Source organism: Macaca mulatta, chromosome 12 (genome assembly GCF_049350105.2).
Source record: "Macaca mulatta isolate MMU2019108-1 chromosome 12, T2T-MMU8v2.0, whole genome shotgun sequence".
NCBI lineage: Eukaryota > Metazoa > Chordata > Mammalia > Primates > Cercopithecidae > Macaca > Macaca mulatta.
In genome coordinates, this window is record NC_133417.1 from 126,726,240 (window position 1) to 126,738,787 (window position 12,548).

Consider the following 12,548-nt stretch of genomic DNA (forward strand, 5'->3'; position numbering starts at 1 on the left):
TGTGCCTTAAAAATACCATCATTTGGCCAGGCGAGGTGGCTCACACCTGTAATCCCAGAATTTTGGGAGGCTGAAGCAGGCAGATCGCTTGAGGTCAGGTATTTGAGACCAGCCTGGGCAACATGGAAAACCTCATCTCTACTAAAAAATACAAAACTTAGCTGTATGTGGTGGCACTCGCCTGTAATCCCAGCTACTCAGGAGGCTGAGGCATGAGAATCGCTGGAACCTAGGAGGCAGTGGTTGCAGGGAGCCGAGATCACATCATCTCATTTAGGTTTAGTCTTCCAATACAATTCTCAGAATCAGCAGGAATGTGCTTTCTGGTTGTCCCTTTGATCCCAGACCACATCTCAGGTCCACTCCAGAGGTGCCCCTCATACCTAACCATGGGCCAGAACCACTCACTGTCACGATTTGTCTTTCAACACCTTCATTTCAGGCCAAACTGGACTTCCCAACATCTCATCTTTCTCCCTTGTCCTTTCTGCTTTTAGGGATAATTATGCAATAGTCCTGTTATCTGACAATTACATTTATCTCAACATAGTCAGAGGCAGAATTTTATATACCGAAGCTGAAGCAGTTTGTATGGGCCCTTTCTGAAGCTCTGCTCCTGGTCTGATATTTGTAATTTTGTAGGGTTTTATTGTTTCACCCTTAATCACACAAAAGTTGTTTAAGTTTTAAACTCCACAAAGTCTGGCTCCGCCATTCCTACAGCATATTACCTACATCGATTGCTGTAAGATTTTCCCCTTTCTCCCACCATTTTCTTGAAGCTTTCCTCTTACTATCTAGAAGACAGGTAGCAATTATACCCAGTGGGGATGAGAATTCCCACTGTTCTCCATTATCCCACTCAAATCACATAATACGTCTAATTAAAAGATGGCAGAGAGAGAAAGAATGGGAACTTACCAGTTGAGTAATAAAAGACAGTGTGCCTCTTATACTTAGTTATTATCTTTTCTTTATTCATTATTTTGGTTTTATTAAATTTATTGTTACTTGACAAAGAGTTAACTGATTTGTTTTTACTGTAAATAAACGTTAGTCAACAAACAGATGGAACTGTATGACTACATGTTGCAGAGTGGCATTATGATGAGGTGTAATGCCACTTTATTGCTCTTTTTTTGTTTTTATTTATTTATTTTTATTTTTTTGCATTCAGTGCTTAATTGTCAAACCCTAGAGAACAAGGCCAACCTAACAAGCAGCACCAGTTCATCTGATGGCAAAACAGCTATAACAGGATTCATGAGGGGTCTTGAAATGCCCTTTATAACTGCCTGTTCTCTGAGAACTGTAATGGGAGCATCATGCTCTCAGCATGGGGCAGTGAAGCCAGAGAAATGTGGAATCTTCCCTATGTGTTGAACCATAGGCCAGCTCAAGCAAAGGCCAGTTGGCTATGGAACCCTGAAGGCACTGCTATGAAGTCTGTTCTTAAAAACTACTGCTAGAACAGAGTTTTTCAGCCTTAGCACTATGGACATTTTGGACCAGAAAATTCTTCATTGCAGGGGTAGGGGATGCTGTGTTGTGAATTATAAGATGTTTATCAGCATGCCTGGTTTCTACCCACTAGATGCAACAGCACCAAAAAATTGCGTCTAGACATTGCCCATTAGGGGTAGGAGCAGAAACCACCCCCAATGTAGAACAACTGTTCACTATCTTAGTGTTTTTCCCCGACAATGTAAATACCTTGGCAGGGCAAGGAATTGGAGAGATGGAAGGCAGACAGAATTCAAGTGATAATTCTGCTGAACCATTTTTAGAGTGTTTTCCCACTCTTAGAATTGCATTGAGAGACCATTTCTAAACATGTTAGAAAAATAAGCCTTACTTCTTCAGGTTCATAGCTCAAGGTTACATACTTAGAATCACAGAATATTGAAACAGAAAAGATATCAGAGATTAGCTAGTTTAAATAATTATGTAATTCATCAAATATTTTAAATCCTCCAAACTAAGCATGCTACAGATGTTTGTTTGTCATTAGGACACCATGGCTGTGCTAGAGAGATAAGACCAGATCTTTCCATTATGAAGTATCTAGAATAGCATCACATGCCAAGTAAAAATCAAAAATGGACATCACTGCCTCTGGGTGCAATTTAGGGTGAGGAGAGAACACCATTCATGGGGGTTGGGTCGATAATGATTTAAAACACCAGTATATGGTCCAGCCTCATAGCTAGAAAACCAAGCAAAGGCGATGGGAGATGAATGGCAAGAAACGATTCAGAGATATTAAGGTACTGCTGGCTGCCATCGCAGCCTTTTTAACAACAACAACAACAACAAAACTTCACAGGTCTGTTGCTTGGTCAGAAAACCATGTTTCATTTACACAGCATTTCTCCCTCCTGGTGACACATCCTGTATTCATTTGCCTGATGGTCCACTTAAGTAAAAGTAAACCAAAGGAAAGCCATCCAGAAAACAAATCACCCAGCAGTCTGCCATTTTTCATAAACATCAGGACTATCTGCTTCTAAACAAAAGACAAAACAGTTGCTACAGGATGAAAGGATAAAGGAAAGTGGAATCTCATTTTGTTCCTTTTGGCCTGTAATGTAGAAAAGTAACTTTTGGGGGAGCTCCAAGAGCTTCCTCTTCTCCAGTTTTACTGGGTACAACTTCAGCTGGAATAAGTAACACCCCCACCCTTACTCTTTTCCCACCTCTTCCCTTCATTGTTTCTGGCATGGGGGTGAGGCTGGGAGTGACTCATCTCATTAGAGAATTTGGGAGAAGTACTGTGTCCTCAGCTCCACCCACTCTCAGACCTGCCTATCTGCCTATCTGCCTACCTGCCTACCTGCACAGAGTGTCCTTCCAACAACCTTAGCAGGGCAGGCAGGGAGCCTGCAGTTAGCCAGCTGGGCTGCAAGTGTCACTAAAGCAAGCCTTTTTGGCCACAGATAGAAAGCTCACATCCTTCCATCAGCTTATCAGCAAAAAGCTGACAGATATTCAGATTTCCTTTGTCTTCTGTGTCAACTGGTTTTTAACCCAGAAGCGGAGGGAAAGGGTGTTTATTAACCCCCTAAGACCCCAGGAGTAAGATTTGGGTTAGGATTGTTTAAATAACCTTGTGAGAACACAGGCCCATTCACACCACATTCTACAATCAAATGATCAAAGCCCAGTTAAATCTCCATCTCCATGCCCAGATACTCACATAATCTGGTCTCACAAATGGGGAGAATGCCAAACTGAATACATGAATGCTATTCATTATCTCCTAATTTTAAAGGAAAGCAACTTTCTACATTTAGGAGTAGGATTCTCCCTGGTTTTTAGTACTGGCTCTGACATTAGCATGGATGAGTCACCTCACCTTCATAGAGCTGCTCCTCAACTCTTAAAGTCTCAAGGGCAGTGAACATAGGACTCAAAAATTCTAGCAGGTTTTGCGTGATCGACTTGATTTATTATTTTTAACGTGTTACTGATGAGAGAAAGAACCCTGTGAAAACAGAGAAAAGATGGAGAACCACTAACTTTTGGGGCCTCCAGGTGCTAAATGCTAACATTCATTAATTCTATGTATTCCTTATAGAGTGAGACATCATTGCCTATAGTGGTCCTCAAGGAATTTAATTTAATGAAATAATAGGAGCAATTGCAATTAGAATATAATTGTGTGTATGCAAATATACTTAGGGGAGCTTTGATAGAGTTTAAGGTTGCTACATTCACCCAGAATTTTGGCCTACATTATTAATTTGCACTACTACGAAGAAAGGGTTTGTTAATCAAAGGTAAACTATCCTGATGATTTGAATTAGAGAACTTCAAATTATGGTAGGATAATGAAGCGGTGCTCCGCACATATACAATTCTCTCCTAAGTGAAAGCTTTCTGGCTGGCCACATAGGAGGTCTCCTTATTGAAAGATTTATTTTTAATTTTGAACAGCTTCCCAGCATTACCCTTCATGAAAATTAAAATAAGGAGCTGGAATTTTGTCCTGTTCAGCAAACCTCCTGGCAGGACTACATGCCATGGCAAAGAAAACCTTATTGTGTCAGAGTAATTCTCTCTCCCCTTTCCTCCTAAATCTAGAAGAATTATATCTACATTTAAAATAAAACTTCACCCCACCCCACTCTGCCCCTGGAAATGTTTTTGCACATTTTCTTCTTTTGGAGGATTTTAGTGTGTCTTCTTTGGGCTCTCTGGACCTTTTGCCCAGGTAGGTGTTGACATAACTTCTTGGCTCAAATCTCTAGGTGTACAGGGAGTCACAGAAATCTCCTGTCCTCAGCATGCCTCCCACGGGCTTTTCTCTGCCAAGGAGAATGACTTCACCTTTTACAGATGAGGCTCCAAAAGTCCATTCCTAATTTTAATTTGGTTAAGAACATGATGCAGTGCTTGCGAATGAATAGCCAAAAAGGTAGAAGGGGGCTGCATGTAAGAATACTGATTGGATCATCAACCAGATTCTCCAGACGGTGCCGAAATCGTTCTGCTCTGCATCAGCTCCTAATTCAGAGAGATCAGTGGCACCGATGCGTGTTCCCAGGATCTGTGTGTAATATTTCCATTGTGTTCTTCCAAAAGAGAACTAATAAAATGTTGGCAATCACAGAGTACTCATATTTCTATCAAAAACTCCTAAATCATACTAGTCTTTGTAGAAAAATGAAACTAATGACCACTAACAGTGTTCACAACCTAAAAATACAGAATTAAAAGACAAAGGCCTAGCTGGATGACCCGTTCACATTAGGGATTTTAAAAGACTGTTCACGTCTGTAGAGCTGAAGATATATTCCGGTAAGACTCACCATTCTAGCCCCTGCTCAAAACCTTCCCCAAGTCTTAACTTTTTTTTTATTCCAAAGAGTTCAGGGCAAAATGGAAAAATAATGGCTTTGGATTGGGACACTGGAATCGTTTTCACTTATAGGATCAATTAGTATAGATATTTTACTAAACTATTGAGTGCACTTACTGAAACATTTATTTAAAAGAAAAGCGCAGTTAGAAGCGATAGGATTGTTGGCAATTTATAATCCTTTTCCGGCAGTGTTTTCTATCCCAAGAGCCTCACAAAGAATAAGCCACAGTTCTGTTTCCCTTCTCCTCTCTAACTCTCTAGAAATAAAAAAAGCCGGCAATGTAAAACTCCTGGAGGGGTGGTAACTTTCAGGGAAGGAATACAGATGAGTAAGTCAGAAGCGAAAGCCTAGAAACCTAGATTTTCAAAATATTTTATATTCAGGATTTCATGACAGTTCTGTGATTAACTCAGTAGAAACACTTCATGAACAGGAAATGTTTTCTAGTCATCTGTATTAGCAGAAAGTGATATAGGAATTGGAGGAGACCGGCCGCCCCACCCTCCCAGCCCCCACGTCAATCATGAAATCAACTATAAAGGTAGCTGCAATCACGCCTGTAATCCCAGCACTTTGGGAGGCCGAGGTGGACAGATCACGAGGTCGGGAGTTCGAGACCAGCCTGGTCAATATGGTGAAAACCCGTCTCTACTAAAAATACAAATAAAAATTAGCTGGGCACGGTGGCACGCCTCTGTCGTCCCAGCTACTCAGGAGGCTGAGGCAGAAGACTTGGTTGAACTTGGGAGACAGAGGTTGCAGTGAGCCGAGATCACGCCCCTGCACTCCAGCTTGGGCAACAGAGTGAGACTCTGTCTCAAAAAGAAAAAAAGAAAAAAGTAGCTGCAAAACTATTAAGTGTCTTAAACTTCGTTAACTACAGACATAAAGATGTACATGGAGGTTCTAGTATAGGTCCATCTAGATCATTTATAATATTTTACATTAAAGTATAAGCTCAAAACTATTGCTGCTAATGCTTTTGTTAGAAAATATAACAAATGCCAATAGAGCACTCTGTATTGGTAAAAATAAATTTTATAATTGTACATAATCTATAAGTGCTCCGATGTCCAGCCATGGACATTATAATTAAAATGACCGAGATGAATCCCATCCAGCATGGAGTGACTCAGCTCACTGCAACCTCTGACTGCTGGGCTCAAGCAATCCTCCCACCTGAGCCTCCTGAGTAGCTGCGACTACAGGTTTGCACCGCCGTGACTAGCTAATTTTTGTATTTTTTTTGTAGAGATGGGGTTTCATCGTGTCACCCAGTCTGGTCTTGATCAAACTCTCAGGCTTAAGTGATCCACTTGCCCTGGCCTCCCAAAGTGCTGGGATTACAGGTGTAAGCCACCGTGCCCAGCCCCTAAGTATCTTTTATATTATAACACAACTCCCAGGCTTACTTGGTTCTACTTCAATTATAGCAATTTATTATCATTCATTATTTTAAGCCTTTTCTCTATATACATTCAGATCATACAATAAAGTAGATTCAATTCCTACCTGCTTGGTTGGTTGTCACAGTGACGGAAACTGATTGGTCTGGGCTAGGGTTATATTTGGACACTCCATTCACAGCCCAGATTTCAAAGGTGTAATTGGTATGAGCTAGGAGGTCGGTGATGGAGACTTTGGTGGTCTTCAAGCCATTCTGCTGTGGGGTATAGTGGACCCCACTTCCACAGGGTCGGCACTTGCTGGGGTCACCAGCTCCACATTTCTTGCATACCACATTGTAGGAAATGTCCTGGCGGCCACCTGTATTCTGAGGGCTACTCCATTCCAAGTTCACAGATGTCTCGTTGACATTCGAAATCAAGTTCAGGGGAGCAGATGGTGGACCTGGAGAAAGAAAACCACATCATCACACCAAGAACCGAAATATTCTTTTGGAATCTCTCAGAGCTTGTATTATTTCCTGCAGCTCTCCAAAGTAAGCCAAACCCACTTGGAAAGCAAAAAGCAAATCAAGCCAGCATAAAAGATCTTTTAAAAGAACAATATAATAGAAGGCTGTTACGTAAGTGTCATTCTCTTTCCTGCGCAAACAAACAAGGCATCGGTTGTCACTTTGAGATGTGAAGCAACTCTCCAGCAAATGGGCTCCAAGCCCAGGCTTTCCCTCTGAAGTGGCAGAAAAATATCATAATTTATCTAGTTTCCATCTTATCATCTAAAAAAGCGAAAGTGATTCTAGTTCCCAGGGCTGTTGTGAGACTCTGATAAATTAATAGTTATACACCACTTCTGAAGATAAATTATAATTCCTAAGTACAGCATGTCGTCAATAGCAAATAAAATTAACAGAACTGTAGAGATGTGCCTCTGCAGTTCAACATGGCAGTGGAGGGTTAAGCTGTTTATGGGTAATTAGTAGGAACTGGTTTAACGCAGTTGCAGAGATGCTGAAGATAGAGCTGTGGAGAGATGGCAGGGGTTTTGTTCAAGGCTCCCAGACCCCTCCTCCTGCCCTTTAACTTATGCATTCCCACCAACATCAAAGAGTTTCTGAAATATGGGTGATGACAGTGGTTGTTATGAAACAGAACAACTGATCATCAACAACATAATGGATGGTTAAAAAATAATATTAATAATAAAAAATAAGACTCTAGATCATGATGAAACTCTTGTTTCTTGATGTAGATTCGTAGATTCCTTTTTTTTTTTTTTTTTTTTGGTGATGGAGTCTCGCTCTGTCACCCAGACTGGAGTGCAGTGGCGGGATCTCAGCTCACTGCAACCTCCGCCTCCTAGGTTCAAGCGATTCTCATGACTCAGCCTCCCAAGTAGCTGAAAATACAGGTGTGTACCACCACACCCGCTACCTTTGGCAGGGTTTGGCCATGTTGGCCAGGCTGGTCTTGAACTCCTGATCTCAAGTGATCGGCCCACCTTGTCCTCCCAAAGTGCTGGGATTACACATGTGAGCCACTGTGCTCAGCAATGATTGGTCTTAATACGGCAAAAAAAAAATTGTGACACAAACTGCCTTCAAGTGGAAGAATCAGGCTGGGAGAAGGGAGAGGGAATTTTCTTGGTCTGAACCAGTTCCAAAGGCTTAAAAGGTAGCTGCCACACTCAAATGAGACATATCTACTCAGTTTGACAGTTGGAAAGCTATTTCTTTCTCATTTCAGTCTTCCAAGAGATGAGCAAAATTAGTTTTTTGTTTGTTTGTTTTGTGTTTTTGAGACGGAGTTTTGCTTTTGTCACCCAGGCTAGAGTGCAATGGCGCAATCTCGGCTCACTGCAACCTCTGCCTCCCGGGTTCAAGCGATTCTCCTGCCTCAGCCTCCCAAGTAGCTGGGATTACAGGCACGCGCCACCATGCTCAGCTAATTTTTGTATTTTTAGTAGAGATGGGGTTTCACCTTGTTGGCCAGGCTGGTCTTGAACTCCTGACCTCATGTGATCCACCCACCTCGGCCTCCCAAAGTGCTGGCATTACAGGTGTGAGCCACCGTGCCCGGCTGCAAAATGAGTTTTAAGAAAACTTTGAGGTTTCTTGATCACTGTTATCTATACTACTTCTAATGTAATTGGAATGACTACTTTGCAGGAAATTAGTACAAGTTTCTCAGGAAAAGAAAGTTAACAGGAGGCTTGCATGAACTTGGATGAGCTTTACCTAGTCTACCACAATGAAACATACTGTTCCAAAACGGCTGTTGAGATAGAATTGGAAGAGGTAACCTATAAATAAGGAATTATATTTAATATTTATTACTTAGCTTGCAGTAATTAATGGCCAATTATTTTTTAGTGGTAACATTTAATAAGGGTAATTCACTCTCCTTCTCTCTTTATACCACTTATTGAAGACTTTATCTTAACAAGGTAAGCAGGTCTTCCCAAACTCCCCTCGGGACTAATTACCAACAACCTCTTTAAGCATTAAGCTCAGCTCCCCATCCTTGCAACTTAAAAACATGCAAACTTTTAAAACATTTCACAAAACTATTGTCAAATTTGTATTAAAGGAAAGATTACTTCACAGAAGTCCTCAGAGAGAAAATACAAATTTCTTTCTTGTTTAGATTTCAAAACTGCATTTACAGTTTTTAGCATGGTAACTGGAATATAATGACAAATGAATGCTTCTTGAATAAAGGAAGTATATAAAATCACCGACTCTAAGAGCCACATAGGATGTTAAAATCATTTGGACAAATACCCTTATTTTAAAGAGGAGGAAGCTGGGACCTGGAAAGTACATCTAATAATACTGAAAGTTCATGCAATCTAATTAGTGACAGAATTTGACTGAAATCCAAAAGTACTATCTGCCATTTGGAGTTATTTTTATTCCACCATGTGTTCCTCACTAAAGGTATAATGATAACAAAATGAAAAATTTCAGCCACAGTTTGAGAAGGCAAACATGGAGAAGGCAGCACGCTATGTTCAGCCCTGTTTTAATTCTGTAATGCTTGCCACCATAGTGAAATCCATTACCAGTCTGCAGCTGAAGCTGACCATGGCTTGGTTTATAAAATGGGTCAGTCATTGCTTCTTCTTTTGCTGTGACTTCCAGGGTTAAATAAGAGTGACTCTGAAATCCATTAACCTCCTTGCCAAGGTTCCTGGTCCACTTTCACATGGGAAAATGTGACACAATGAATCAAGCACCACAGAAGCAAAAAGTCAGTAATTAGTATGTAGGACGGGGCATGGCAGTGTCTAAACAGAGAAGAAATGGAGCAGAAAACTAAATGGTTACAGGACTCAGAGATACAGCACTGCCACATGGAAAAAAAATTATAAAGATGCTGTAGGATTTCAAAATGGAGGGCTGGCACAAAAACACATGCTAACCTAGGGCAGCCTTCTTCCTATGGGCAGCGATTCTGAAAGAAGGCTCTGGAGTGGATGCTGAAGACTAAGAATCAGGCAAACTCAAGTTCAATGCTGGTGAATTGTACTGCGTATGTTTTATGATCTGCTATCACAGAGAGTGACAGTTTTGTGGGGACATCATCGCTGCCTCAAAATTGGAGTATAACGAAGTCATATGATAGAGGGGAAAACAAAGTATAGAAAATCCATCCAACATGACGACGATGTTGGTCTGGAAAAAAACCTGGGAGAGGACACATGCTTTACAAATTATAATCATAATGGTGGTATGCTGTGCTTGTGGGATTGTGGTTTCTGTTTTTTTAAACTCCTGCCAATTAAAAGATGATAAATATATAAGTGTGTTTCTCATTTAAAGGGAGGGCCCATCTCCTCTTTAGGAATAAAAGTATTCTATTCTCAAGACAATGAGAAACAAATATGGACTTGAATACAGCCAAAAGCCAATCTGAGCCTGTAGTTATACTGAACGGCAACATCTTAGTAAACAATTACCTACAGAGATAGTTAAAAAGAAGAGAAAACTGGTATTCTGAGTAACCTGAGCTCTCTTTTAATAAATACAAGGCATCCAGAAGTAAAAAACCTAACTCTGATTATTTTCTCTTTCATTTATGCAAGTATTGTGTCTGGCTATTTAGAAGCAATTAAATTTCTGACACAGTGATTGCCTTTGTCATCAGAAATATGTCCACCTGCGAGTAAGTCTCCAATTACAAATATGAGGTTTATAACAAAAAGGGCTAACTGTTCTACTTGTTGTAATTTTCTAGTCTCCACATCTGAATCAACCCTATTGCGTACACACACACACATCGGGTAGCTTGAGGGTCACTGTGAACGGCAAGATTTTATTGTTTTCAAAACTACCCTCAGTATAGGACTGGCATAACACCAGTCCTTATGCTTACGGCATTGTTTGACATTTCAGTTCCTTATTTCCTTGCCCGCTTTGTTCGTAACATATAACAGTGTCTTGCTACTTACACACCATTCCATGTCTGTTTCTATCAACAGTATACGTGCTCCTCAAGAATTGATGTCTTGGCTGGGCACAGTGGCTCACGCCTACAATCCCAGCACTTTGGGAGGCCAAAGTGGATTACCTGAGGTCAGGAGTTTAAGACCAGCCTGGCCAACATGGTGAAACCCCCATCTTTACTAAAAATACATAAAAAAAGAAAAAAAATAGCCCGGAGTGGTGGTACATGTCTGTAGTCCCAGCTACTTGGAAGGCTGAGGCAGGAGAATCGCTTGAACCTGGGAGGCAGAGGTTGCAGTGAGCCGAGATTGCGCCATTGCACTCCAGCCCGGGTGACAGAGCAAGACTCTGTCTCAAAATAATAATAATGATGATAATAATAATAATTGATGTCTTTACCACTTCCCGTTTTCTACCACGGTTCTTCATTCAGAAATCTCAGAACACGTTTGATAAGTCAATGAATGAATGAATGAAAAACTAACGAAGTCCTTTAATGAATCTTATACCCACCTACCCGCAGTGTTATGAAGTGTGTGAATTATGCAGCCTTCTCTGAGCCAAAGCTGTACTAGTCAGCTTTTCACATACAGATTCATTAGTTTTATACCTGTGAAGTAGTAACTTGGTGTAACTAGTTTATTTCAAATTCCTCTTTTTTTTCATGGTTTAGAATTACCTTGGAAAAAGTAGAAAGGGCTATATATAAAATATTAGTGGTTACTTCTGCTGGGAGGGATTGTGAATCATTCATTTATTCAAAAAACATTTATTGTGCATCTAGTGTTTATCACCTGCTTTAGAGGAGAGAGGAAAAACATTCTTACTCATTTTGATAACTTCCTGATAGTTGCCTAGATAGTTGCAGGAATGGATAAGGAACCTAGGGGAAAAGGCAGAGACTCAAGGAAACTAAATAGGGATTATATGTGCAGTGGATGTCAGAGCAAGCACCTGCCTTGTCCTGTTTTTACAGCTGTGTAACCAGCGACGGCTGGGAATTTGAAATGTGGGTTCTACCAAATAAGGTTTTATCAAACTGGGATTGGTTATTATACTTTTCTTCCTCCACTGCGATTTCAGGTGGTGATTTACTCAGACATGAAAGCTTTATCTCTGGGAAAAACCTTATCTCTGAAGAAGCTTAATTTTAACATTTCTAAAAGTAGACTGGTATTTTCCTTATTAGTCTTTATGGAACTACAGCTTTTGCCTTTAATTTTAATTTTTTCACCCAAATTAAGACATTCTGAAACATTAGATTGGTGCAAAGTAATGGTGGTTTTTGTCATTACTTTTAAAGGCAACTACTTTTGTGCCAACCTAATATGAATTAATCAAATGCGGAAGTGTATTTAAGGGAATATAAACATCCTTCCTTTACATTTTTGGTTGTATCTGTAAATTTCCCATGAAATTCACATATGAAATTCACATATAAGCCCGGGATTCTCTCTGTGCCTCCACCCAAAAATGAAAATAGCATGTTCAACTATTTTAAAGTTTTCATATTTAGTATGCCCTTTACATTTGTAATATAATTTAGTGGCGCAGATATTAATGGTAATCCCAGAAACAGAAGTCAAATGCAGTAATCTTTAGTTTATAAATCTGTTGCACAGGGGCCAGCATAATTTCTCTGTAAAGAAATTTTACGATCTGGCCAGAAAGTAAATATTTTAGGCTTTATGGGCCATCTGCTCCCTGTAGCAACTACTCAACTCTGTTATTCTATCTCCAAAGAAGCCATAGACAATACCTTAACAAATGAGCATGACTGTGCTCCAAGAAAACTTACTTGCAAAAATAGGTGGCAGTTAAAATTGACCTTC

General features: G+C 40.3%; 1 protein-coding gene across 3 annotated transcripts in view; it reads right to left on the reverse strand.

The window, feature by feature from the left end:
* The window catches only part of EPHA4 (EPH receptor A4), a 154,452-nt gene that overhangs the window by 56,908 nt on the left and 84,996 nt on the right, over positions 1–12,548 (reverse strand). For all 3 annotated transcript variants that reach the window (XM_077956430.1, NM_001260870.1, XM_077956431.1), the window contains 1 exon segment: positions 6,378–6,716. In XM_077956430.1, the coding sequence (XP_077812556.1) occupies positions 6,378–6,716 (339 nt within the window).